Below are 27658 nucleotides of genomic sequence, written 5' to 3'. Positions count from 1 at the left end.
CTGACACAGTTCCAGAAACCTCCAACTCTAGGCATACCATCGCCCCACCGTGTGCAGATTTCTCTGGATATTCGGAGCTGTTCAGAAGAAAGACACTCCGGATTTGAGAGAAAATTCGTCGCCGTGGCGGGTTCGGTAACCCGGCAGTAGTGGAGGGGGAGATTCCATCGTTTCCTGCGGCTCAGCCGCCTCAACCTTCAACATGGGGAAGATCACCAAGCCCATGCAACCAAAGCACAAGGATACCTTGGTAGGACATATCCCTCGAGCTCCGAGATCATACCGCTAACAGCCTGTTCCAGTCCCCTTGGCTAAAGAGTTATGTCGAGACCGCCTCGACGACTCCTCTACCCCTCTTACCACAACAGCTCGCCAGCTTCCCATCCCGATGGCCCTTCGGACGAGGCGACCTATACCACTGGATACCCCTCCTGAACCGCTTCGATAGCTTCCTCGAGTACTTCTGCGCAACATACAAGCTGAACGAAGGCCCCCAACCTCGCGAGTTTGGATGCGATGTGCTTCTCAACGAGGACAAGGAATCAGCCTTTAGCAATGAGAGGCAATGGTCGATGAAGGAGTTGACAGAGCTGGGTTTCCCTGCTGATGGAGACCGACAGCTTCTCGAGGTGATCCTCAGATTCACTCGTATGCTGTTGGAACACTGTGGCAACCGGAGCATCTATGCCAGCAGTGCTCATCTGAATGATCTTCTCCAGAGCACATCTCTGACGGTCCTCATCGCAACACTCGAGGTTGGTTCAGAGCTTGCCCAGCGGTACCAAGCTTCTGTCAAGCGTATAGGGAATGCTTCTAGACAGATCAGCACCGCGTTGCTCGCGAATCACTACAACATCGACCTCGAGCGCGTCCAGCAGCTTGCTCAGCCTTTTGTCAAGACACCGATCATCAGCCTCTCGGATCCGGTCTCCACCCACACGCCTGGATCTGCCAAGGGAAAAGAACGTCAGCAAGGAAGCAGCTCCAAGGCAGTGACCTCGATGCATGCTAACGATCTGGTTGCGCTTGCTTCGTCGGACGATAAACGTTGGACCGGCTGGGGTGATGTCAAGGTGTCCTATTACCCTCAAAATCCGCACCAGGAGGTACCCGGTGCTGGCGACACCGGTCGTGCATCGATGCCGTCCACCCCTACGCCGCTTCGACGCAGCTCTACCATGACGTCCCAACATCAGACTCCCAGGAGCCGGAACCACCCCGGGGAAGATTCGTCTCCTCTTGGACCCCGTACACCTGGCATAGCAGACGAGCCTGCTGCCTCCGGACCCAAGACCTTTGAGTTGCCTCAGTCTGTCGTTGCCTCGACTCCGGTGTACGAACTGGTATCGCGATGTCCTGACGACCTCCCACCTGCCTCGAAGTATGAGGCTTTCCACAGAGTTAGGGCGTCCAAAGCCCTGCTGGGATCTCGCGAGTCAAGACAGCAGCTACTCGCCGTGCGCCTCCTCGCGATTACCAACCTTGCCTACATCCATACCGAGTCGAACTTCATTGAAAAGGTCCTCCGCCAGGATGTCGACGAGACTCGCAGGTTTCAGCTCGTCTACCAACTTGCTGAGCTTATCCACCCGACAGCACATGGCAACATTGATGTCCCCCTGTGGCTCCAGGCCGTGGCCCTTGCTCTTCTCGAGGCTGTCTCTAACTTCCACGCCAGATGTCAAGATGTCCTATCCGCTCTTAACGCCAATGTGAACCATGGAATTCTGCTCTATGTCATCCGAAAGGCCGTTGCGGGAATGAAGGATGAGGATGACAGCGACAAAGGCAACCAAGTCACGGAGATGGACGAGTGGAGGAACAACTTGTTCTCTCTTACCCTTCATCTTTGCATGGCTACTCGCGTTGGTAGTGAAATGGTTTCCGCTGGTCTGATGGAGATCCTAGTCGAGATCCTGGATATCCGGTCAGGCGTTGCCCAGAGAAACCACTCCATGGTTCTTGCGTTTTTAGATGGTTTGATTTGGACATACCAGAATGCCTTCACAGCCTTCTTCAACGCCAAAGGCTTGGACGCCGTTGCTCAGCTGGTTGTGGATACCGTCAAGGAGGCCCAGACCCTACACAAGTCGGGCAAAGGGATCACGAAAGGTCAACAGTCTGGTGCTGTCGACTATGAAATTCCCTACTATCAGCAGCAGACCCTCAAATGGCTGCTCAAGTTTGTCCACCACATCATGTCTAACTCGTACAGCTACAGTGGGAACACGGACCGCCTTCTCCGTAATCTTGCCGACAAGTCTGACCTTCTGAGGAGCTTGCGAGACATCATGGAAGACAAGAAGAGCTTTGGTTCCATTGTTTGGACGAATTCCGTTACTATTCTTAGCGACTTCATCAACAACGACCCCACAAGCTTCGCAGCCATCTCCGAGTCTGGCATGATCAAGACCTACCTGGAGGCCATCACCGGCCGACCGCTTCCTAGTGATGCTTTGGAAGAGCAGAAGTCAGGCGACAAAGAAGATGATGGCCCTGATTCTCCTGATAGCACCGTCTCCTTGATTGTTGAAAGGGACTCGAGACAGCACCCCCCTGCCGAGGCATCGATTCGACAGCTATCTCGTGAATCGCTGGCTTCCGGCATCCTTCCCTCGACCGATGCCATCACTGTCGTACCCCAAGTCTTGAACTCCATTTCTCTGAACAATGCCGGCATGAAGATGGTGGTGGCGTCGCGAGCTTTTGACAGTTTCCTGGAGATTTTTGAGAGTCCTGCCCATGTTAGATGCATGGAGGTTGACGCAGACCTCGCCAACAGTGTTGGTGCCAGCTTCGATGAGCTTGCTCGCCACCACCCGCCTTTGCGAAGGGCCATTTCCAACGCTGTCATTGACATGGTTGCACGAGTACGCTTCCTTGGAATCGAAAAAGCGAAAACTGCTGGCTGGGGAGCGCGGATGTTGCTGGTTGATTCTGACGGCAAGACGGTTTCTGTCGATGAGGAAGCCAATCTCATGCCCTCGGGTACATCTGCAGATAAGAGCACAGGTCATGGCACTTCTGGAGACGCAGATGTTGACATGGCTGACGGCGTGCCTTCAAGTGACTCAGCTTCCGAGAGTCGCGGGGGCAGCGGACCAGATTCGCCTTCGCATTCGATCACGCCCTACATCTTCGCCCTCGGTTCCTTTTTGAGCTCGTACATGTCTAACTCGGTCCTGAAGTCACACTTTGTTGAAGATGGAGGCCTGGAGTTGCTGCTTGACATCTGCGAATCCCCTAGTCTTCCCACCAGCTTCGGTGACTCCCTTGCTTGTAGGATATTCAGCCAGGTGGTCTCACAGATGGTGGAATTCTCCGCGATTCGAGGCCTTCCCTCACTTTTGCAACGCGCGCAATCGACCATCAACACTCTCCAGCCTCTTTCAGCAAAGACGGATGCGCTGCCTCCCTACTTTGCGCCCTTCCTCACGCCCGATTTGAAGGCCACGCCCGACGATGAGGGAGCTTCAGAGGTGATCAAGAATGGCACCAAGATGATCAAGGCACTCCTAAATGCGCAGACATATATCAAGATCATCTCGGAGTCTTTTCAAACAACCAGATCCAATGCCCTGCAGTTCTATCCGGTCAATGTCTACGACTACTATCTCAATCTAGTCCAGTCGATTGGCCCTCTCTTGCGCGGTGTACTGGCAGAAGAGGCCGGCGAGCTCAACGTTGTGCCCCAGAACTGGTCGTTTAGGCGACACGCATCAGGTTCGGACGGATCATCTGGTGGAAACAACCCTGAGCCGGAGGCCGACGACAACACATCATTGCCCGACATGCTGAGCACAACCCGCCAGTTCCAGTCGAAGAAGGGACCGGGTGACGTGAGCCTGGGGCGCCCAACGGAAGAAGAGCAAGCCAGCCCCCGTTTCCAGAACTACGAGACGCTCCGGCTTCTGCTGCATCCCATGATCCCAACAACGTTTCCCCTCTTCCAGACGCTCGGAAAGGCTTTGATTCCTAGACGTGAGAGAGAGCCTCGTGATCCGTACCTGAGACCTCGCCATCTGGAGATCGCCCGCGCCCTTGCGGATACTGTTTTGGGTCAACTGCGATCATCTGTCGCAACTCCTCAGCCTACATCGAAGGATTTCCATTTCTGGATCATCATGCTGCACACGATTACTGAGATGTTGATCGATCATTGTAAGTTGCAAGATGATATTGCATCCCGATATACGTACTTCTACTGACACGATGCAGCTTCTAATCGTCCTCACGATCGGTCAGGCGCCCAAATCATCATGCCTGTCCTCCTTGCCTTCAAAGAGGAGGGCGGTATGGACGTCTTGAACTCGATGTTGAAGGTGTTTGCCCAAGCTATTCGCCAGCGTACAGAGACACCCCCCGACGAATCTTCCAAGGCCAAGGTCGCTGCCTTTGGGTTGAAGAAGATCTTGGACTTGTATTTGACCTTGGTTGATGACAAGTACCTATCTGAGAGCAGCACCCACTTTGCTCTTCAGCCGCGCACCGGGGATAGATCGCAGAACACACCTCACCTGGACCAGCAGCTCGTGGTGGAGTTCCGAGCTGCCATTCTTCCCGAGATCACGGATCTGTGGGATTCTAATTTTGCAGAAAAGGTCCCTCACCAAACTGTGTCACGGCTGCTTGATATTCTCAAGATAATCTCTGCAGCTGAAAATGAGGTCCAGTCAACCACAAGGGACAAGCCACCCTTCCAGCTCTTCAAGTATACCGATGTCCGCTTCGACTGGCCTGGACGTCGCGCCACTATTGATGACCTGTTGAGCAAGGGCCACAGCCCCGAGTTGGTGCACGAAGCCGTGTACAGATCACTCGGAAACCCTGGCAGTGCGCGGGAATATTGCACAGCACATACAAACGGCCTTGCTGGTCCTCGCAACCCTATCCCGTCAAAAGATTCCGATACCTCCGTTTTGCAAGAGACCCCTAAGGAGGCTTCGAGCACCGGTGATGGGGAACCATCAAGCGTGGCGGGCACGGCGGAGCCTGACCGTATGTCCTTGGATGAGCCCCCGGAGCTTGAGCCCCCAGATCTCAGTGGTAGACCACTGGGAGACTCTCTTGGCGAAATCATCGATCGGCCCCAAGCGACGGAGGATGTACGTGAAGCTCCGACGGCAGCGGCCGAGACTCCCTTACAGCAATCTGGATCTCTAGCGACCGTTCCAGCAGCAGCGGCTGGAGACAATGGGACTGAAAGTCACCCCGTGGCCACAAAGGAAGATATTGACAAGTGTCGCGCGAAGCTACGAGGAAGCATGATCGACAGGTGCCTGGACGTCATCCGGGCACACCCCGAAACAGCCATCGAGGTATCAGACCTCATCCGGACAATGGCTTTGCGACAACAGCCCAACGATACCCAAGATGATGTTGGCCCTACTCTGACATCCGCGCTGTCTTCTCTCGCGCTAGATGAGGAGGAAGAGAAGAAGCGCAATGGGAAATGTATCGCTGCGTATGCTCATCTCCTTGCGCTCTTGCTCCAAGACGAGCGCTTCTTTGAGAGCAACATTGAAAGCCTAAGAGAGGGGATCGATGAGTACGTCGGCTTCCTCAAAATGCCCCCCTCTACATCTGGTGAGGAGATGCCACAGTGGATCCCTTACATTTTGTTGGTCATTGAGATCCTGCTTTGCCATGATGAACGTCCCGTGGCTGCTCAGTGGAAAGCACCCAAGTCTTTGGACGAGGCGGTAGCAGAGCCCATCATCCAGATGCGAACACCTCTCATTGATGATGAGCAGCGCGCTCATATACTGGAATCCCTTCTCGAGATGCTTCCTCGCGTAGGAAAAGAGGAGACGCTTGCTGTCGCTGCCCTCCGGGTCTTGGTCATTCTGACACGGAATCGACGTCTAGCCAAATTGGTTGGGGACAAGAAGAACTTGCAACGGCTGTTTCTTATGGCAAAACAGCTGTCGGGGTCTGGTTCTGAGCGATTCAAGCAAACAAAGCTGACAGCCCACATCATGACTATCCTCCGCCACATTGTGGAGGATGAGGATACTATCAAGCAAATCATGCGTGCTGAGATCAAGGCCAGCTTCCCAACTCTGCAGCGAACCCAGCGTGGTCACTCCGACGTTTCTAACTATCTTCGAGCGATGGCACCGATCGCTCTCCGAGCCCCAGATCTGTTCGTTGATGTTACGAACGAGATGTTGAGGTTCACTCGGTGGGCATCATCTTCGGGCGAGAGCGCTCGATCTCAGACTCTCGTCTTGAAGGAGAACAGCAGCGAGCAGAACACCGATGCCGCTGATGAACGAAGCCAACCCACCGAGGATGCGACCACACAGGACATCAAGCAATCTACGGAGCCAATGGATAAGGAGATGACAGATGCACCTAAAGTTCACCACGAAAGCAAACGTCCTGTGGTTGAGAACCCTGATGGTGTCATCCATTTCCTTCTCTGTGAGCTGCTCAATTATCGAGAAGTTGATGACAAGGAAGTGCCCGTCGTGGACAAAGACCAGAAGTCTGAGGCTGCTTCAGGGTCAGGGTCCGAAGAAAAGGCTTCCTCTTCAAAGGAGACTCCTGCTCCCGACGGAAAGGACAAGAAGCCGCTAAAGCCCGTCTTCAAGGCTGAAGAGCATCCTATTTTCGTCTACCGATGCTTCCTGCTGAACTGCTTGGCGGAATTGCTCCAGAGTTACAACCGAACGAAGATGGAATTCATCAACTTCAAGCGGAGCGCTCCGCTGACGACGAGCACGCCGATTAAGCCCCGGTCAACTGTTCTCAACTACTTGATCTATGATCTGCTTTGCCAAGGCAACCTGAGTGGAACAGTCGATAGCATCGCCTCCAAGAAGAAGGCCGCAACAAGCGCGCAGACGCAAAAGGTCCTGGTTGCTTTGGTGTCGAAGACCAGTGAGAAGGCCATCGACCGTGGGAAGGACAAGTTTGCATACGACGATGAGCCGGACCTCTTGTTCGCACGCAAGTTCGTTCTCGACACGATGCTGAAGGCTTATGAACGGGCGCCACTTTCGGATGAGCCTCTCGAGACCCGATACTCTCGGATGCAATGTCTCGCCGAACTCATGAACTATATGGTCGGCGAGAGGGACAAGGACCAGGGCTCTGGCGCACGGGGTTCTGATAGCGCCCAGGCGCGATCGCATGCACAGTTGCGGAGACTGATGTATGAGAAGGGTTACCTTGACAAGTTGACTTCCTCCATCGCCGAGATCAACCTGAACTATCCGGGAGTGAAACGTGCCATCAAGTACATTCTGCGTGTTCTCCGGGTCCTGACTGAGACCGCCAAAGAGCTGAGTCACTCGAACATCCTGCCCTCTGACTCCCTTTCAGACAATGGGGATGATGACATTGCCTCCACCTCGTCTCTCTCGGATATGGATGATGACCGTGAGGAAACACCTGATCTATATCGAAACTCAGCCCTCGGCATGCTCGAGCCCCGAGGCGAGGACGACGATTCAGATGAGGATGAAGAAGACGACGATGAAGACATGTACGGTGATGAGTACGACGACGACGAGATGGATTATGGAGAGGACGACATTTCAGATGAGGAGGACAACATCAGCGATGAAGATGAAGAATTGAGTGAAATGGGACAGATCGAAGGTCTCCACGGTGAACCTGGTGTCGTCGAGGTCATCATGGACGAAGATGACGATGACGATGACAGCGAGGAAGACGATGAAGAAGACGATGTCGAGTCTGCCGACATGGAAGACGTGGAGGACCACGTTGAGATTGTTGATGAAGATGGCAATCCAATCGACGATGATGGTAACTCAGGATGGGAGAGCGCGAGCCATGACGAAGATGACGAGGATCACGATGACGACGATCTTGAATATGATGCAGATGTTCACGAGGAACACATCCAGATCGGGCCAGGACAGCTCCTGGATGGCATGGCACGAGCTATTATGGGAGACGATGACGCTTACGGACCAGACCTTATGGACAGCCTGGACGACCACTATCTTGACGACGGCCATGACGAGGATGAAGATGAAGACGATGAGGATGAAATGGAGGAAGACGAGTACCTCTATGACGACGATTATCCCCTAGATGACCAAGCCCAACCACTTCCAGCGCTGGGTTGGGACGGTATCTCCCCCGAGGAAGAAGATCGTCACCGTCATATGTTCATGATGGACAACCAGAGCCGACGGCGCTTCCTTGCCCGAGTTGACAACCGAAGCCCCTTCCCCCCTGGATTCATGGTCGGGTCCAACCGGGATGCCGTTGGTGATTTCCGCAGCTACTTTTCTAGAACTCACCGGACTGGCGGAGGCCAGTCTAACTCCGATGACGGCGCCAATCCACTGCTCCGTCGCAGTGATCAGGGCCGTGACGGACCCCAGCGTCCTACCAACCCCCACACCCTTGGACTGAGACTCCCCGAAGGTATCTTTGGTCCAGGCGGACGACACGGCATCGATGGCCCCATGGGTTTCCTCGGAGAGCTAATGGAGTTCCTTCCAATTATGAACCGTAGTGGATCGCACGCTTTCCACTTGCAGTTCAGTGGCCCTGGCATCCCTCGGGAGGCCAGAGAGCTACAGGTCCGGGGATCACGGAGCGAGCAGAGGCGCGATGGTGTGGCTCAAGAACCCTCACAAGCGGTGTCATTCATCATCGAATCCACCATGGACCGTTACCAGGAAGAAGCTAGGATGATCTTTGGGCTGAGTCATGCGACGGAATCCGCCAAACTCTACAACATAATCGCAGCCAAGCTTACACCGGCTGCCATGGAGTTGGAACGGAAGCTCAAGGCCGAGGAAGCTGAAAACCAGAAACGTGAGGAGGAAGAACGAAAGAAGCGTGAAGAAGAGCAGCGCCTTGCTCGTGAGGCCAAGGAGGCGGAAGAAAAGGCCGAAAAGGAAAAGCGAGAGGCCGAAGCTCGCGAAGCCGCGGAGAGAGCTGCAGAGAGAGCCGCTTCAGAAGCCGCTGCCGCAAGCCAAGGTGCCTCTGTTGAGGGACAAGGTGAAAGCGGCGCGATGGAGGGCGTTGAATCAACCGAACAGACCCGCGCGGAGCGTTCGAATGCCCCAGCCCAAAGCACTAGCAACGAGCCCCGCGTTGTGACAACAATCAGGGGCGAAGAGTTTGATGTCACTGAACTTGGCATTGACCCTGAGTACCTTGCAGCTTTACCCGAAGAGTTCAGAGAGGAGGTCATCGCTCAGACTCTCACCACGAGAAGATCGCAAGCAAGAGAGGAGGCAACAACTGGCGAGTCGACAGAAGTCTTCCAAGAGTTTCTTGATGCCCTTCCAGATGAGCTGCGCCGGGAAATCGCACACCAGGAGCTTCAGGAGCAGCGCCGCCGGGCTCGTGAAGACCAAAGCCGCCAAACTACCACGACTGGCGGGCAGACTGCTGTGCCAGAAATGGACACGGCCAGCATTCTCCTCACATTCCCCCCTGAACTGCGAGAACAGGTCCTCATCGACCAAGGCGAGGAGCTGATGGCTCACCTCACCCCAGAGATGGCAGCCCAGGCGCGAGCACTGAGCCAGCTCAACAATTCCCACTCTGTCATAACCGGACGGAGTCCCCCAGGCGTCAACACAGCTCGCCAACCTGGGCCACCAAGATCCCAGACTGGAAACAAGGCTCAGCGCCGAACGGTTGTTCAGATGCTTGACAAGGCGGGCGTCGCCACGTTGCTGCGCCTCATGTTCATTGCCCAGCAGGGATCTATTCGAAACTATCTGTTCAGCGTCTTTGCTGATGTTTGCGAGAACAAGCAGACCCGTCTGGAGGTGATTAGTACGCTCCTCCAGATTCTGCAAGACGGTAGCACAGATATGGGGGCTGTAGAGCGCAGCTTTGGTCAACTCTCGTTGAAGGCTCGACGACCAAAGGACAAAGAATCAGAGCAGAGAACTCCCCAGACTCTCAAGAGGAGCCTGACCGGCCTGACTTCTTCGGCAACCACGCAGACAAACTCGGAAACCTCACCTCTCCTGATTGTACAGCAGTGTCTTGATCTTCTGGTGGAGTTGTCCACTAAGAACCCTCACATCCCCTGGCTCTTCTTGACGGAGCATGAGACTGTTGGCTCGACCCTTAAGCGTTCTCTTAGCCGCAAAGGAAAGGTCAAGGACACCAAGGCCCACAAGTACGCTATCAACTCATTGCTTTCTCTTCTCGACCGCGATTTGGTCATGGAAAGTTCGGTAGTTATGACTCACCTGGCGGACTTGCTGAACCGGGTGACGATGCCCCTTCAGAACCTCGAACGGCGTCGCAAGGAAGCTGAGGATGAGCTGAAGGCGGCTTCATCCAAGCTAACAGAAGAGTCTGCTACAGCCGAAACAACAGACCAGGGCTCAGGTGGCAACCAAGCACCATCGGGCAATGCCAATGAGTCAGGCACTGCTCAGGTGGACACAGCGGAGACCAATGCTGCCGAAGAAGCTGCTAAGATGCAAGAAAGGAAGGAGGCTGCACAGAAGAAGCTTCGACAACTCCAGCCACCGGTCATCCCAGCTCAGAATTTGACCCTGGCCGTAAGGATCTTTGTGGCTCGGGAATGCAGTTCCAAGACATTCCAGAACACAATTTCGAGCATCAAGAACCTGTCTGCTATCCCTGGTGCCAAGGCGACATTTGGTCATGAGCTCGTCAACCAGGCCCGGCTTCTGAGTGAAAACATTGTGGCGGATCTGGATGACCTTCTCCCCTACATTGAAAAGGCGTCTTCAGGCACAGAGATCCAAGGCGTTGCTCTTGCCAAGTTCTCACCAGGAGCATCGGAACAGAACAAGCTTCTCCGAGTCCTGACGGCACTGGATCATCTGTTTGATAGCAAGAAGAGGGGTGATGAGACGGAAGCCGACAAGAGCCAAGACGAAAGGCACGGGCTGGTCACCTCCCTGTACCACAACTCAACCTTCTCGGCTATGTGGGAGAAGCTGAGTGCTTGCTTGAGTGCCATCCGCCAGCGAGAGAACATGCTCAACGTTGCAACGATCCTTTTGCCCTTGATCGAGTCTCTGATGGTTGTGTGCAAGAACACAACGACAAACGACGACCCCTCGCAGAACAAGGAGATGGTCTTGTCCAGCCCACCCCCCGAATCTCGGACGGCAAGCCTCTTCTTTAGCTTCACTGAAGATCATCGACGGATCCTCAACGAGCTTGTTCGAAACAACCCCAAGCTGATGTCAGGCACATTCGCCCTCCTCGTCAAGAACCCCAAGGTGTTGGAATTTGACAACAAGCGCAACTACTTCAACCGCAGCGTCCATTCGCGATCCGGTAACCAGAGCCGGCCATCATATCCTCCTCTGCAGCTTTCCGTCCGCCGTGAGCAGGTCTTCCACGATTCATTCAAGTCTCTCTATTTCAAGTCGGGCGACGAGATGAAGTTTGGAAAGCTCAACATCCGATTCCACGGCGAGGAAGGTGTCGATGCTGGCGGCGTGACTCGAGAGTGGTTCCAGGTCCTTTCTCGACAGATGTTTGATCCCAACTACGTCCTCTTCATCCCCGTTTCCTCAGACCGTACTACTTTCCATCCGAACAAGCTCAGCGGTATCAACGATGAGCATCTGATGTTCTTCAAGTTCATCGGTCGCATTATTGGCAAGGCGCTGTACGAGGGTCGCGTGCTTGACTGCTACTTCAGCCGCGCCGTCTACAAGCGCATCCTCGGCAAATCGGTCTCGGTCAAGGACATGGAGTCGTTTGATCCAGACTACTACAAGTCCCTGTGCTGGATGCTGGACAACGATATCACTGACATCATTACCGAGACTTTCTCTGTCGAGGACGACGAGTTTGGTGTCACCAACGTTGTGGACCTCATCCCCAACGGCCGAGAAATTGCTGTCACTGAGGAGAACAAGCATGACTATGTTCGTCTTGTGGTCGAGCACAAGCTGCTCTCTTCAGTCAAGGAGCAGATGGCTCATTTCCTCCAAGGTAAGATATCAAGCTACAGGTATCAAGAGAATATACTAACCAAATCGCCAGGATTCCACGACATCATTCCCGCCGAGCTGATCTCCATCTTCAACGAGCAAGAGCTGGAGCTTCTGATCTCTGGCCTGCCGGATATCGACATCGATGATTGGAAGAGCAACACGGAGTACCACAACTACAACCCGTCATCGCAACAGATCCAGTGGTTCTGGAGAGCTCTTCGCTCCTTTGACAAGGAAGAGCGAGCCAAGCTGCTGCAGTTTGTCACTGGAACCAGCAAGGTCCCTCTCAACGGTTTCAAGGAGCTTGAGGGCATGAATGGTGTTAACCGATTCAACATCCACCGCGACTATGGTAACAAGGACCGCCTACCTTCTTCGCACACCTGCTTCAACCGTAAGTTGGCACCCATTGTTTGAGCTCGAGAGAATACCAAGCTAACTTGAACCAGAACTGGACCTTCCCGAGTATGAGAGCTATGATCAGTTGCGCTCTCAGATTATCAAGGCCATCACAGCAGGAAGCGAATACTTTGGCTTCGCGTAATACCATTCCATTCACCTTTGCATGACGGTCACGTGGATGGATGATAGATGGATGGGAGGAATGGAGGGACGGCGAATTGCTCCTTTTTTTGCCCCCTGGTTCTGGGGAGTGTGTTTTGTTATTGGCAAGGATGATATGGCAAGCCTAACAGGGGCTGTGCTCTTTGGACTCGTCCTCATCCTGTCCATGCCGTCAGGCTACGCTCTGGAGAAGTGCAGGTCTCTTGTTGCTATTGGGCCGGGAGGTGGATGGTTTGTAGGAAATTGAGGACGAAGGGCACTGCATGCATGTATATTCATTCTGGTTTTACCGCGCTTAGAAAAGTTAAGAAAGTGCCATCATTCATGTTTGTCTGGCAGTGTGATAGATGATACAGGCAAGGCTAGTGTGGCAATGGCTCCTCTCTTTGCGCATGTATGTGTGTATGGCCATGGGCAACGCTGTTGGAATGCTCGAGTGAAGCTTCATCTATTGCTTAAATATTTATTTATTGTATCTACTCAAAGAAATTAGACATCAGGCATGTCATGTCTCTGCGTTCAGCCATAGATGATATCACAAGCCCTCTCACAGCAGCAATGAGTGAGCGAGGATGTTGATACTATCGACGTGGTTGTTTGTATTCAAGTCTTCACACATCACTGGGACGGGATGCAGGGCCTGCGCAGGCGGACCGGGACCGGCGTGTAAACACGAGCGCATCAATGCATCTTCATTTCCCGAGATGCGTCTAATACATTCGTCGACGGTCATGCCGAAGTTTTTGGCTCAAAATCAAGCCCTAGAGAATCCTCACTCCCAATGCATGCAAACCACAAGACCAAGGTATGATTCCCATTTTTTTCAATCAAACGCCAGAATCCTTACTTGCGCATAGAGCTTGCTCGTCGCTTGCGGGCATCGGCCTTCTGGGCCTTGGCCTCGGCCACACGCTTGGCCAGGACCTGGGCGTACTCGTTCTGGAGGAATGTCAGCCAGGGTTCTCCTGTGTATTGTGAAGACTGGTGTAACTTACGGCCTCGTCCTTGACCTTCTCGGCCTGGCGCCGCTTGAGGGCGGCACGGTGGCGCTTGTGCTGGAGACGCTGGGGGGTGACCAGCCTCTGGATGCGGGGAGCCTTGGTGTAGGTGGCCTTGCCCTCACCCTTGGGCTGGACCTCTCGTCGGATAACGTACTTGCGGACCTAGGTTCCCCAGCCACATTAGTGTCTCATCTTTGAATATTGTATACAACTCGCACCACTGTCCTAGCCCCCCTGGAGGGGGCCGGACAGGGTCCTCTCACACTCTACCCGGACTGCCAGCTCCTCCACTGCAGCTCCGGGCAGGCGATGATCGAGTATGGGCGTAGGGAGAGACATACATCGTCATCCTTGGTGAGGCCGAAGAACTTGCGGATCTTGGTGGCGCGCTTGGGGCCGAGGCGCTTGGGGTGGACGACGTCGGTCAGGCCGGGGATGTCGGCATCACCCTGCTTGACGACGCTGAGGGCGAGGACGGAAAGGTCCATGCCGACGATGCAGCCACGGACAGACTTGCGCTTGCGCTCGCCGGTGCGTCGGGGGCGGTAGCAGGAGTGGCCGTCGGAGAGGAGGAGGCGGACACGGGTAGGGTGCATGACACCCTGCTTCATGGGGAAACCCTGCTTGTCGTTGCCGCCGGTGATGCGGAAGATGTAGCCCTTGAACTCGTCGCCGATGGAGTCACCGGGGACCTCAGCGCCCATCTGTGGTTGAACATGTTAGCATATCGTTCGTTGTATGTGTCGCTTCGAAGGGCGGCGGTGTGTGCATGATCGGGAGGGTTCGACGTACGCGCTTCTCCATGAAGACACGGAGCTTGCGCTCATCCTCAATCTCGATGAGCTTCTGGCTGCCATTGGCAGGGTAGCTGATGTTCAACTGTTAAAGAGTCCAAGTCAGCAAATTGTTTATCTCGAGACGCGGCGGGAATCGATCTTCTCGGATGCGAGCGTCGTCGAGCAGCAGCATTCAACTTCTCGGCAGAAGCAACACATCCATAGAGATCGATTGATGGTGGCCTCGTACCTTCATCTTGCCAGTTGTGGTGGTGCAAGTTTACTTGACCTGGCGCTGCTTGAAGTTAGTATGAGGATGGTTGGAGGTTTGCAAAATTGCAGGCGAAATCGAGAAAGTGTGTGTCGCTAGGGCTCCCCACGCAGGTGAAATTGGCTGGCCAATCAGCGCAGAGGGCTTTTCCCCTTCTCGTTAAGGGTCTCGGGGAAATGAAGTTCCGCCCGCCTCTGTTTTTTTTGTGTGTGTGAGAGAAAAAAAAAAAAGAAGGTGCGCCCCACCTTGAAAACGCGATGGGAGCTCCACATCTTGCTCGACGCCAAGTGCTCCACCTTGCTCGGGCACGTAGCGCGTTGGTCGATCGGTACGTACCTCGACTTCAGTTGAGTTCATCCTGAAGTTATTGAGAGAGACCGTCTACCTACTATAATCGACCGACTCAGGGATATTTATCCTCTACAAAACGCATCTCACATAAGATCTGGCTTGTATCTTTCCAAAATGTCATCCGCCAGTCTTCATCCCCCCAACAAAAATGCCAAAACACCAAGTCCCCTGCCCCAGCTCTTACAGACACCATCCGGCCTAGCTCTCCTAGAGCTCCAAGGTGTAGTCAACATGCCCAAGAACGCCGAAGGCGAGCCAGCCAACAGCATCGAAATTGGGAGAATAGACTTCCCTGACTACGTCCCGGACGCCGAGGGCTCCGCGTGGATGAAGCGGGTGCATCTCTACGTCGGACAGCACCAGCGTCTCACGGGTGAGGTCAAGAAGTTGCCGAAAGCCATGGCTGTGGTGCGGCGGAGGGAGAATGGCACCGTCACTGGCTCTGGGGGTGAGTCGAAGGAGCAGGGTGATAATCTTGAGGTGGTAGAGATCGTCAAGTACAAGCTCATGTTTTCGAATCGACCCGAGCCTGTTGGAACGGCAAATGCTTCATGAGGACCCACGACTTCATCGGCAACCATGTCTTCGACTTCTCCCCCCATCACCACTTATTCAGGTTGGGTTGAATCCGTTGAGAGGACCTCGATACCAAAGGGGCGATGAATTTGCGCCCAAGAGTCTGCTCTGGTCTGTTAGGTTGTTCTGAGGACGACCTTGGGGGGCATCATAGTAAGCCCACTCACATTCTTCCAGAGTAGGGGCTCAGTCCCATTCACCAACAGCCATGTCTATCTACCCCTTTCAAAGGGGCCACTGCAAGATCTATCCCGTCTAATTCGAAAGCCACTGCTGGCTGTAAGTTGGGATATCAAGGGAGACCACTGTATCACTCTACGTCTGTAAAGCAGGCACAGGCAGCCTGACTTCAATATCATGATCATGAGGGCACGCTCCTCAGAGCCCAATTTGATACTGGGTTCACTAGAACAGTGAATACAGAATTTAACATAAAGGTCAACTTGAACATCTTCACGTCTGGCAAGGTATCATTATAATCATGTCTCATTCACTTTCAAACTTTTAACCAGAAGCCCCAATCTCCAAAGGCCTCGTCCTTCCCAACCCATCTTTTCCGTAGTAATCCATAGGATACACACCTTCACCCCAGTCCTCCCTCTCCCCAAGCGCCACGAGTGCCTCGTACGGTGTCAGCAGTGGCCGAGGGAATGCGTATCCCCAGTCGATGCTCAGTCGCGGGCACGCCACCTGCACCCAGCACTCGACATCGGCCATGAGCGCCAGCTTGCCTGGGAAGATCTCGCTGAGTAGAAGGTGCACCACAGGGATCCCCCGCGCGGCAAGGCGACGCTCGATGAGGCCCAGCGTGTGCGGGTTGCCCTGCCGGCCGAGGGCTCCGAGAATCAGACCCCATTTGCGTGCCGTCCTCGCCCCTTGGATGGCGGTCCGTCGGATCGACTGCATCTCGTCGTGCCCGTACGTCTCGCGCGTTAGTTTCCGCGAGTAGGGGTCATAACGGTACGCCGGGATCGAAGGGTTGTGGATCATGATACTCTCGAGATGGAAGCGTCCATCGCCGAGGTACAGCATCAGATCAACCTGATCCTCGTCCTTGAGACGAGGAGATGTGCAGCCCAAGATCTCGCCCTTGCTGAGGGGAGCGATCTGCGGCACCACGACGCGGAAGCCAGCCCGCTCCAGGCTGCTCCTCACACCGTGGATGGTGGCGTTGAACTGGATAGTTCCAACGACGGCAATGGTCTTACCGCTAGCAAAGTTGCGCTCTAGCGATGCCAAGAGATGCGAGGCGTCGATAGTGATATCGACAAAGACGTACAGTGTCTTGATCTTTGTCACGTCGACGGGGATGAGGCAACTGTGAGCATAGTGCACCAGCAAGTCGCACCCCAGTGCCCTTGCCGTGTAGTCGTCGATGCAACACGCACCATAAGTCACGTCTCCCATGATGAGCGTCTCGATGCCGGGACAGAACTGGGTGAGGATGTCGGAGATGGTAGTAGCAAACAGGAGCAGGCCCTCGGGGAGCTGGAGCGCAACCCTCTCGGCCCCTGAAGAGCGGATGCGATGGATCGTCTTGGGGATCTCAAAGTTGTAGTTGGCCGGCAGCAGAGCAATGGCTGCCTTGAGGTTAGGATCCTCGAGGATTTCCTTGGGGACCTGGTTCAGAAGCCTGGGAGCTCTCCGAGGTTTGGCAGCTAGGTGTGATTTGTCAGTATAGCTTCACTCATACTCGACTCATCATGAAGGGTGTACATACTCTGAACAGCACCGCTCTCACCCGATGCACCAGACCCCCCATTCTTGGCCGCCGCCTCGGCTGCCGCTCGTCTTCCAACAAATCTCTTCTTGGGCTGCTTCAACGGTGTTGCTCCATTCTGTGTCGCAGGAGTCGTCTCGGTCTCGGCGGGGGAGGGGCTCGCCTGAGCGAGCTGGGCTTCCTCGATATCGGCCGCCGTGCCAAGATCTGTCTGTCTTCGGTCCTCCTCCATATTGGCTAATGTTTGATTATACCAAAGGAACAAAGTAAGGAGCACAGTAGTGAGTTGGCTTTCCCTTGGCACTGAATATGTGTCGCCTTCGTGACTCTGGAGACTCGAAACGAAAAGTTGGGCGGCAATGTGCGTAGTCTGAATTTTCGACACTGTACGGCCCACTTTCCACATGCACACTTCGTCATTGGGCCCCCAAGGCTGCAGAAGCCATGACAGCTAAACTCAAGCCTCTCTCATCATGATAACTCTTTTGCTTAAACTATCTATCGTGTTTCAAGGTCAGACTCGGGGTTTGAATGAATTGCATTAACTCGGCTCCCTATGTTCCCCCCAGAGCAGAGACCAACTCTTGCCCTCCCAATCTCTTCCTCCTCTCCAGCGTGTAAACGATCATTTGAAAACAAGTTGCTCTTACTGCGATTCCGACTTCTGCCTTGCGCGCGCTCATTATACCATTCTCTATCGAAACGCCAACAAGCTGTGCCCTCATGCTCATGCGTCAATAAGGTTCTCCTCGGTCTGCTGCTGGCCTCGGGCCTCAGTCTCTGCCCGGGCCTTGCCCTTGGCCTTGGACTCCTTGGCGGCACGCTGGTAGAACTCGTTGAGCACCTTGCCGGGGATACGGTTGAGCAGCTCCTTGGGGTAAATTCGGAGGAGGCTCCACGCAAGGTCCAGGGACTCGTAAATGGTTCGCGACTCGTACTGGCCCTGGCTGATGAACTGGCGCTCAAACTTCTCCAGGAACTCGAGCGAGAGCTTGTCCTCAGCCGACAGAGCCTCCTCACCGACGACAGCCTTCATGGCTGCGGCATCACGACCGATGGCGTACTTGGCGTAAAGCTGGTTCGACACATCACCGTGATCCTTGCGGGTCATGCCCTCACCGATGGCAGACTTCATCAGACGGGACAGCGAGGGCAGCACGTTGATGGGAGGGTAGATGCCACGGTTGGCCAGAGCACGGTCAACAAACACCTGACCCTCAGTAATGTAACCAGTCAAATCGGGGATGGGGTGGGTGATGTCATCGTTGGGCATGGTCAGAATGGGGATCTGAGTGATGGATCCGTTGCGACCCTCGACACGACCGGCTCGTTCGTAGATGGTGGACAAATCAGTGTACATGTAACCGGGGAAACCACGTCGACCGGGCACTTCTTCTCGGGCAGCCGAGACTTCTCGAAGGGCGTCGCAGTAAGCGGAAAGATCAGTAAGAATGACCAGGACGTGCTTCTCGAGCTGGTAGGCGTAGTATTCGGCAGTGGTAAGGGCGAGACGGGGAGTAATGATACGCTCGATACTAGTCAACAGTTAGCATCAGGGCCTGCAGCATCGCGGAGGCCGCGCTTACGTAGGATCGTTGGCGAGGTTCAGGAAAAGAGTGGTACGCTCCAAGCTGCCGTTCTCCTCGAAATCGCGAGTGAAGAAACGGGCCGTTTCCAAGTTGACACCCATGGCACCAAAGACGATGGAGAAGTTCTCCTCGTGGCCGTCGTGCACACCCTTGTTGGTGATGCCCTGCTTCTGGACGAGACCGGCCTGTCGGCAAATCTGAGCGGCGATTTCGTTGTGAGGGAGACCAGAGGCGGAGAAGATGGGGATCTTTTGTCCTCGGGCAATCGAGTTCATGGTGTCGATGGCAGAGATACCGGTCGAGATCATCTCCTCGGGGTATTCCTGGGATTGTCAGCTAGGGAGAAATACCACGAGCGCGCGATGGGAGCCTTACACGGGAGTAGGGGTTGATGGGAGAACCGTTGATGTCGAGGTAGTCCTCGGCCAACACCTTGGGACCCTTATCGATGGCGCGTCCAGATCCATCAAAGATACGACCAAGCATATCCTCGGACACACCGAGCTTCAAGCTCTGGCCGGTGAACTCGACCTTGGTCTGTTGTCGCCTTAGCCCAATGCCCTGTCATTAACTCTCGCAGTGCCGCCTACCTTCTTGACATCGATACCGGAAGTGCCCTCGAAGACCTATTGCACTCATCAATCGTTTGCTCGTGTACTATCGCATTCGGAAAAAAGTACCTGGACGACGGCTCGATCACCTACGCATCTCTGTCAGCATGTCGCACGTCGCTACGCCAGGGGTTAGGCAGTATCCGCAACGCACCTCGAGCTTCCAGAACCTGACCCGAGCGCTCAGTGCCATCGGGCAGGGTGAGAGTTACGATCTCGTTGTATCGCGGGAATTTGACCTGGCTGCTGTCAACTCGTGGACTCGGGCGGGCTCGATTGTTGAATGACGACGTACATTCTCGAGGATGACGAGGGGACCGTTGACGCCGCCGACGGTGTTGTAGCGAATCCTGGGGACGACCGAGTACGACGACGACACGCGCGGGTCCGCCATGTTGGGCTGTAGATGGGGGGAGCTGGCGGGAGAAGAGGCGGGAGAAGAGAAGAGGACGGAGGACTGGGGAGCCGATCCGGAAGCTTGGAGATGAAGTTGGGGGAGGACGCCTTAAGCTGGGATGAGGTTGGAGGAGGTTGAGCTTGCTTCACCAAAGTGGGGACCCTGCGCCAGCGCCAGCCCAAGCCCAAAGACGCACGGCCGATAAACTCACCGCAGCCATGGATGGACAGGACCCGACCTTGTTACGCAACACCATCCTGTCTAAAGTGACATCACATGACATACAAGAGGTCCATCATAGCTTTGAGTATGAAGTGAAGTTCAATGTTGCTTGATATTTTCTGGTTTTTTTTTTTCTTCTTCTTTACAGTATTCTGCTATTCACAGCTACTTAAACACACCCATACAACACGTAGCTCAAAGAGGCAGCCACCAATAAGCTCCTCTACGCTGCTTGAGCTGCCTCGGCTGTAGCTCGAGCTCGAGCTCCAAGTACTGCCTTGCCTACCGTGCTCGCATTCTCCTTGCCCAGTTCCGACGTGATCCATGATCCGATATCTGCCATGGCATCCAAGTTGATGCCCGTGTTCATGCCCAGAGTCTCCATGAAGTAGACCATGTTCTCCGTCGCAACGTTACCCGTGGCCCCGGGGCTATAAGGGCATCCGCCCAGCCCGCCGACACTGCTGTCGAACGTGCGGATGCCGTGCTCAAGAGAGACGGCAGTGTTTACCAGAGCCTGGCCGTACGTATCGTGAAAGTGCATCGCAATGTCCTCAGATCGGATGCCGGCAGCAGACATGCACTTGAGCAGCGCACCTGTCCGCGGTGCCGTACCCATGCCCGTAGTATCTCCAAGGGAGATCTCGTCCGCTCCCGACTCCAGCAGATCCGTCGCAATCTCAGCCACCTTGTGAGGGTCGACGTCAAAGCCCTCAAAGGGGCAGCCCAGGACGACAGAGATGTAGGCTCGGACACGGAGGCCCAAGGCCTTGGACTCTTGGATCACCTCCCTGAAACGATCCAGGGAGGTCTGGATATCACAGTTGAGGTTCTTCTGAGAAAAGCTCTCGGTAGCAGCCGCAAAGACCGCCACTTCAACCGACGGCTGCGTGGCCTGCTCGGCTCCGGTAGCGGGCTCCTGCTGTGTTGCAAACTTGCCGGGGTTATCACCCAGAATCTTTGCAGCATTCTGCAGACCCTTGGCATTGGGAGCGAGAAAAGAATATGAGATCGGGACCGGTGACGAAATCTTTTGGTTAAGAAGATGCTCGAGAATCTCGCTAGAATTGGCCATCTGCATCATCATCTGTCAGTCGACCGACGGACGTACAGCAAGCGACGTCATCAGAACATACCTGGGGAACCCATTTGGGAGCAACAAAAGAGCCGGCCTCAATGGTTGAAACTCCAGTCCGAGCCAGTCTCTCGATCAGCTCGATCTTTGTCGCCAGGGGAATCGTCTTCTTCTCGTTCTGCAGGCCATCGCGAGGCCCAACCTCGACCAGCTTGACACGGTTGTCGTATGAGGTGCCCGCGTTGGCTGTCGCAAAGCCCCTGTGCCAGCGGAGCTGCCCCGAGCGCCGACACGCCCGGCAGATGCTGGATCGCAAAAGACTCATGGTGAAGGTGGTCGTCGGCTTGTGCTTGACAAATTCAGGTGGGTTCAATTGCAAGAAAGAGGAGGAGGCGAGGAGAAATGGTTTCGACGAGGCCGATGTCAACCCGCGTATCATCGGCTTCAGCGGGGGCCGAGCTCCAGCCCAAGTCTCCTCGGTACAACCTCCATCACCGGCCGCTCCAAGCCATGGATGCATCTTTAGTGCTTCTCCGGACAGTTCCTCAGTTCCCCGCATTCTGTTACTGTACGCTCTTGATGATTGGGCTAGCAACTACTATTGGGGCAGCAAGGATTGCATTGACTTCATCTACTACAATACAATACTTGGCAAACAAGACTGGCTCTAGTTGGATGTGAATGATTAAGAGACGAGCATGCCGCATGCGCGCAAGGTTCTCATCTACAGATTTGGTCTTTTGACATTAAAAACTCGTTTTGGCTTCTGACCGTTGAAAAATAGAAAATACACCTTCTCTATCGGTGACAGGCTAAAACTGGCTGTACAGCAGCAATCCAGTCCTCGCATCCGTAACCGCTTAGTACTCAGCCTCGAGCTCCTCCTCGCCGAGCGAGTCGGTGGCAACCTCCTCGTAGTCGCGCTCCAGGGCAGCAAGATCCTCACGAGCCTCAGAGAACTCACCCTCCTCCATACCCTCACCAACATACCAGTGGACGAAGGCACGCTTGGAGTGCATGAGATCGAACTTGAGCGACAGGGAAGACCAGGCCTCGGCGATGGCGGTGGTGTTGGACAGCATGCACCTATTGTGTGTTAGACGTTGTTCTGGGTCTCGAGGGAGTGGCATGACTTACACAGCGCGGCTGACCTTGGCGAGGTCGCCGTTGGGGACGTTCTCGGGAGCCTGGTAGCAGATACCGAGCTTGAAGCCAGTGGGGCACCAGTCGACGAACTGGATGGTTCGCTTGGTCTTGAGGGTGGCAACGGCGGCGTGGGCATCGTTGGGGACAACGTCACCGCGGTACAGCAGGCAGGTGGCCATGTACTTGCCGTGACGGGGGTCACACTTGACCATCTGGTTGTTGGGCTCGAAGCAGGACATGGTCATCTCCTGGACAGAGTTGGCCTCGTGGGCAGCCTTGGCGGCCGAGATAACGGGGGCGTAGGCGACCAGAGGGAAGTGGATTCGAGGGTAGGGGACCAGGTTAGTCTGGAACTCGTTCAGATCGACGTTGAGGGAACCGTCGAATCGGAGCGAGGCGGTGATGGAAGAGACGACTGGGTACAGTTAGCTCAGATATGCCGAGAATTACAAATCATCAGATCCTACCCTGAGCGATGAGTCGGTTCAGGTTCTCGTAGTTGGGGCGCTCGAGACCGAGGTTTCGGCGGCAGATGTCGTAGATGGCCTCGTTGTCGACCATGAAGGAGCAGTCGGAGTGCTCAAGGGTGGTGTGGGTGGTCAGGATGGAGTTGTAGGGCTCGACGACAGAGGTGGCGGTCTGAGGAGCAGGATAAACGCAGAACTCGAGCTTGCTCTTCTTGCCGTAGTCGACGGACAGACGCTCCATGAGGAGAGCACCGAAACCAGAACCGGTACCACCACCGAAGGAGTGGAAGACGAGGAAGCCCTGGAGACCAACACAGTTGTCGGCAACACGGCGGATCTTGTCGAGGACGCCATCGATGAGCTCCTTTCCGACGGTGTAGTGGCCACGGGCGTAGTTGTTGGAAGCATCCTCCTTGCCAGTGATCATCATCTCGGGGTGGAAGAGGTTTCGGTAGGGACCGGTGCGGACCTCATCGACGACGTTGGGCTCGAGATCGCAGTAGATGGCGCGGGGGACATACTTGCCCTGGCCTAGAAAGGGGGGATTAGTTTGGAACTGGCAAACTCGGGGTATGAGGCCAAATTCGTACCAGTCTCGGAGAAGAAAGTGCTGAAGCCCTGGTCGGGGTCCTGAGCCTTTCGCTCCTCGGTGAGGTAACCATCAGGCTAGAGTTGTGGTCAGTATGGGCGTCGTGGTGTGTTTGTCAACAATCGAGGGGTCGTTTTGTACCTGGATGCCGTGCTCGAGGCAGTAAAGCTGAAAGAAAACAAGTCAGTGATCGAGCATGTCGGATTGCTTATGGAAAAACTCACCTCCCAGCAGGAGTTGGCGATCTGGCAACCGGCCTGGCCGACTGAAGTCGAAAGTTAGCATCACCAAGCAAAAAAGGGGGATGCGGTGAAAGCACGCGTGTGTGCGTGTGCGTGTGTGCGCTGCAAAGGGAGAGCTTACCGTTGATGCTAATGACCTCACGCATGGTGGCAGATGGTAGTGGTTAAAAAAGTATGGGGATGGGGGATGTCGATGCAAAAGGGAAGAGGAGGTGAAGCAGAGGCACCACGACAAAAAAGAGTAGAGGTGGAAACGGAGACAGGCCAGGCAAGAAGGCTTTTACGACGGAGTCTCGGAGAGGATGAGAGCGAGGGCGTGCAGGCAGATTGGTTTGGTTTGGTGATGGCGGGCGGGCAACGGAACGGGGAGGGAGAAGAAAATAGGTGGGGGAAATTTGGCAGACAGGGGAGGCTTGCCGCCCTGGGATTTGTTGATTTCGAGGCGTGTCTTGAAGGGGGCAAGCGTGTCCTGCAACGCCCTGCTGGCGCTGCTCTTTGCTGCACCCCTGTTGGCTGGCAGCGCTGGCTTGCCCCTAGGCTACTGGCCCGCCTAGGCCTTCTCCAGCAGCTACCGTGGCTTCCCTGGACTCCCTGTGGCTCCCTGTGGCACTTGCTTGGGCTCACCGCTCCAGGGCAGCTCAGGGCATGGACGGCAAATTGGTTCATTGTTAAGCTGGCGGGGCGGGGCGGGGCCGCAGCCTGGGAGCTCTCTGCCTCTCCATCATCCATCATGGCGCTTCCGTCGAATGACGATCCATGGGTCCATGTTTTTCTCTATCGCACGACACTCATCTTGGGTCAATTTCGGTTTCGGATATGATGATTGTGAGCAGCGCGGCCTACTACGTCGTATATGACATGGACGAATGCCACAGGTAGATCAAGCCAGATACAGTCCCTGACTTGGCAGGCCTCGCTTGCACGCCTGTCTTTTTCACTCTCCCACGGAAACCTCCATTAGTAAACTGCCCTTGTTTCCATCTCGCCCATGCCTGTCCATCTTCTCACCCCTGCCCGTTATCTCATGTACGTACCCGCTCCCGCTTTTGTTTTTTCTGCCATGGACCACTCGACCGCCTCGTGAACTAGCCATGCCCCTCGTGTTCTGTTCTCACAATGATATTACTCCGAGTTATAAGGGGCAAGTCAAGGAGAAACGAGCTCTATCTGAGAACATCTCTGGGTCATGTCCCGTCGTGGCCAATATCAGTCAATCAAGTCGGTGAGTTGGCCTGGACCAGCCTGACCTGGCCTGTGACCTGTCAAATCCCACAAGGCCCGAGCTTCGACGTCGGCCCAGGCTCCTTTCGTTCCCGTCCTTACTCACCCCTGGCTCGAGCCTCACTCTCTGATAACGTTAACCACCAGCCAACCAGGACAACCTCCACACCAAGGTATCAACCTAATCGTTCTTCCCACGGGGTATCAATGGATGTGTGATGTTGTGTGTATGACAACCATCGAGAGAAATGATGAGTTGCTAAATACACGCGTAAGGCTTGGCTTGCGACCATAGGTGGCCATCACCTGCCTTGCTTGCTAGAAGAAAGCTTCAATAGGAAAGTTGTGATGGGTATCAAACCATGGATAGAAGGCAATGCTTCCCTTAGACTCGACCTCGCCTGCCTCACGGCTCAGGTCACCAACATCCAAGGTCTGTGCAGACTCGTCACTTCGCAGAATGATAGCACCAAGCAGATAAGTCGTAGTATTAACTCGACAGAAAAGCACTGGCATCTCCAACTCTACCAATCCCACACATCACCATACTATCTCGCAAGCTCATCACATCATGCCCATCTCTCTAAGTTGGAATCCTCTGGGTAGAGCCATGAAGTTGGTCGCCTCGTTTGGGGACGCAGACGACGAACCCCTTGTTCCCATGACCCTCTCCGGCTTGGACATTCCCGAGTTTCTCCAAGAACATCTTCGCAAGTCATACAACGTCGACCGCGTACACTATGTTTATCCTTTTCTCTTTCTTGCATGGTCAAGGACAACTCCACCCGAAAGCATGCACCCATTCACCATTGCCGGCGCCCCGGCGATCTGGGGGATGCCAAAAAAATCTGGGTCTGCTAAAGGCTACTCGTCACGGATTTCCAACCTACACGAGCAATGACGCTATGGCAGGCATCATGAACCGTGTTGAACAACTGGCAGGTTAGGAAACGCCTTCAGAAGACCTGGTCCTCCTCATCGCCAACCATCTGGGTCCCTAGTGTATCGCCGTGTCCAAGATCGGGACCTGCCTATGCATCGAGCACCAATCGAATTGCTGGTCAGGTTGAGAAGAGCATCAAAAACATCGACATTGGGTTGGTAAATCTCGGTGATATCATGTTGCTGAACAACAACGAAGCCAACGTTGTGAACGACATCCAGGTCCGAGCTCTTGTCCACAGCAAAAAGCTCGGGATGCGCGAAACTTATCTCGTCTGCTTACCAGGAACCGAGCCGCAACTACTTTATCGACTCGGAAAGCGATTCGAGATAACGAACGATGCGAGCCAGCCAGCCAAACTCAGTTTGTATCAAGAATATACATATCATGCACACTTATCCGGTTGATGAACGTTACAGAAAGCCGGGAGATGGGCAATGCACTGGTAACTTAGACATCCTATAGCTCTGTTCTATGAGACTATCCGCTTCTGATATGTGAATGAGCGAGATTTCTCCTGCCCGTAGCAATGTCCCGATGATATCACGGTACCATTCCTTCGACCACAATGGCTGTTGCGTGCTGTTCTAACCGAGAGAATGATTGAATCGAGGTAAGAGCTCACGGTGCCTGTTCAATATCCCATCCCTCCTCAAGGAGGCCATCAAAGTCATCAGCCCATACAATGTGCTCGTGGGTAAAAAATTATACCCCGAAGGAGATAGGTAGTCAGAGTTGACCATGCCGCAGGCCTCGCCTCAAGGCATGATCTGCCCCGGTTTCCACGCTTGATACCTCAGAATGATGGCGCCGCGTATTGAAACCAGTGGACTGCGACGAGAAAACATGGTTGAATTGTTGGTTCTCCGTTCTTGGCCTACCAAAATCTCAAGTCTCTCCTCAATTAGGTACCTAGCCAGATTATTGACTTGTATAGCTCTCTCAGTAGCCGAGTTGTAGGTACTGTAGCTGCTGAGGTCGAAACTAGATACTCGGCGGGGCGACAGGGCTCCACGTGACGCTTCAGACAACACGCCTCATCTCACAAGACACTTGACAAGGCCATGTAAACGCGGGTAGCCATCACTCAATGCCCTCGCAACCATGTTTTCACTAGCCCTACGTCATCTTCTACCCATCTTAGGCCTCGTCCTATTCCTTGCGAGTTCCACGGAGGCCAACGCTGAAAAGGTCATCTTCACAGCCCCAGACGCTGTCCCCATCCCCTTGCAGAAGCCCTCCCTCGCCGACCTTAACCTCCCCGTCCTGACGCCCGACACCTGGTCTATCAGGACAAATCTGCGTCGTGTATTTCCCACGGAACCCAAGGATTATGCCTCTGGCGCCGCGACGTGGCTACTGCTGGACAGCTTGAATGCAGACCAGCGTTATGAGTTCAGGGTATGCTGGGCTGCAATTGTATGTCGAAAACCCCAACACTTAAATTGCAGAAAGCTAATGCTTCCTTTCCTGTTACTCGTAGCAACCTACGAGTTTTGTGATGGATGTATATGAGCTGGATACTGTCTGGGACACACCAGAGCTCATACAGTCACTCGCCGACTACGCCTACTCACGCCAGCCCAGTACTGACAGCCAGGAGGATCGTGAGGAGGGAGAACGCAGTGCCTCTGTTCTCTTGCTGCAGATCAAGGCTTCTGCGGATTACTTCACCGACGACGCGGCTCTCATGAGGGATCCTCCCCCCGTGCTCGTGGATCTTATTCTCGACCCCTATCTGTACAATCTCATCCCTCGCTCCCTAGTGCCAACCATTGGGTTCCTCGTCCTGGTCGGCCTGGTCGCCTGGTTCGTAGCCAGGTCTGTCGCCTCCAAGCTACAGTTAATCGCCGTCGCCGGCGAGAGCAGAGAAAAGAAAGAGATATAGAATAGAAGAGGGTTGCTTGCGTACTCGGACCCTGTGACCGAAAATCCCATATGAAGAAAGAAAAGAAACG

General features: G+C 54.5%; 8 protein-coding genes across 8 annotated transcripts; 3 read left to right on the top strand and 5 right to left on the bottom strand.

The window, feature by feature from the left end:
* Positions 1–202: 202 nt before the first annotated feature.
* Positions 203–12483, top strand: NCS54_00129200 (HECT-type E3 ubiquitin transferase; the record flags this gene model as incomplete). Its single annotated transcript, XM_053146922.1, has 5 exons — positions 203–250; positions 303–4161; positions 4219–11937; positions 11989–12333; positions 12389–12483. The coding sequence occupies 5 exons, from the start codon at positions 203–205 to the stop codon at positions 12481–12483; spliced, it is 12066 nt and encodes a 4021-aa protein (XP_053002897.1).
* An 863-nt stretch (positions 12484–13346) lies between these two features.
* On the bottom strand, positions 13347–14536 carry NCS54_00129100 (40S ribosomal protein S6; the record flags this gene model as incomplete). Its single annotated transcript, XM_053146921.1, has 5 exons — positions 13347–13442; positions 13499–13666; positions 13846–14208; positions 14297–14383; positions 14531–14536. 5 exons carry the CDS (start codon positions 14534–14536, stop codon positions 13347–13349), a joined length of 720 nt encoding a protein of 239 aa, XP_053002896.1.
* A 480-nt stretch (positions 14537–15016) lies between these two features.
* Positions 15017–15457, top strand: NCS54_00129000 (Hypothetical protein; the record flags this gene model as incomplete). Its single annotated transcript, XM_053146920.1, has 1 exon — positions 15017–15457. One exon carries the CDS (start codon positions 15017–15019, stop codon positions 15455–15457), a length of 441 nt encoding a protein of 146 aa, XP_053002895.1.
* A 525-nt stretch (positions 15458–15982) lies between these two features.
* Positions 15983–17544, bottom strand: NCS54_00128900 (2-(3-amino-3-carboxypropyl)histidine synthase subunit 1; the record flags this gene model as incomplete). The annotated part of the gene is made up of 2 exons (XM_053146919.1): positions 17199–17544; positions 15983–17136 (listed from the first exon to the last, which is right to left on the bottom strand). The coding sequence occupies exons 1-2, from the start codon at positions 17428–17430 to the stop codon at positions 15983–15985; spliced, it is 1386 nt and encodes a 461-aa protein (XP_053002894.1). The 5' UTR covers positions 17431–17544.
* A 381-nt stretch (positions 17545–17925) lies between these two features.
* NCS54_00128800 (Vacuolar proton pump subunit B) lies at positions 17926–19792 on the bottom strand (the record flags this gene model as incomplete). The annotated part of the gene is made up of 7 exons (XM_053146918.1): positions 17926–18733; positions 18785–19110; positions 19163–19324; positions 19378–19413; positions 19468–19487; positions 19553–19637; positions 19694–19792. The coding sequence occupies 7 exons, from the start codon at positions 19790–19792 to the stop codon at positions 17926–17928; spliced, it is 1536 nt and encodes a 511-aa protein (XP_053002893.1).
* Positions 19793–20240: 448 nt separating this feature from the next.
* NCS54_00128700 (Hydroxymethylglutaryl-CoA lyase) lies at positions 20241–21417 on the bottom strand (the record flags this gene model as incomplete). The annotated part of the gene is made up of 2 exons (XM_053146917.1): positions 20241–21092; positions 21154–21417. 2 exons carry the CDS (start codon positions 21415–21417, stop codon positions 20241–20243), a joined length of 1116 nt encoding a protein of 371 aa, XP_053002892.1.
* A 535-nt stretch (positions 21418–21952) lies between these two features.
* Positions 21953–23682, bottom strand: NCS54_00128600 (Tubulin alpha chain; the record flags this gene model as incomplete). Its single annotated transcript, XM_053146916.1, has 7 exons — positions 21953–22178; positions 22230–22653; positions 22706–23236; positions 23296–23371; positions 23436–23462; positions 23519–23559; positions 23658–23682. 7 exons carry the CDS (start codon positions 23680–23682, stop codon positions 21953–21955), a joined length of 1350 nt encoding a protein of 449 aa, XP_053002891.1.
* A 3122-nt stretch (positions 23683–26804) lies between these two features.
* NCS54_00128500 (Hypothetical protein) lies at positions 26805–27588 on the top strand (the record flags this gene model as incomplete). The annotated part of the gene is made up of 2 exons (XM_053146915.1): positions 26805–27119; positions 27184–27588. 2 exons carry the CDS (start codon positions 26805–26807, stop codon positions 27586–27588), a joined length of 720 nt encoding a protein of 239 aa, XP_053002890.1.
* Positions 27589–27658: the final 70 nt, after the last annotated feature.

The sequence above is a fragment of the Fusarium falciforme genome, chromosome 1, assembly GCF_026873545.1.
Source record: "Fusarium falciforme chromosome 1, complete sequence".
Taxonomy (NCBI): Eukaryota; Fungi; Ascomycota; class Sordariomycetes; order Hypocreales; family Nectriaceae; genus Fusarium; species Fusarium falciforme.
The sequence above is the reverse complement of the archived record's forward strand: the minus strand, read 5'-3'. Positions and strand labels throughout refer to the sequence as shown.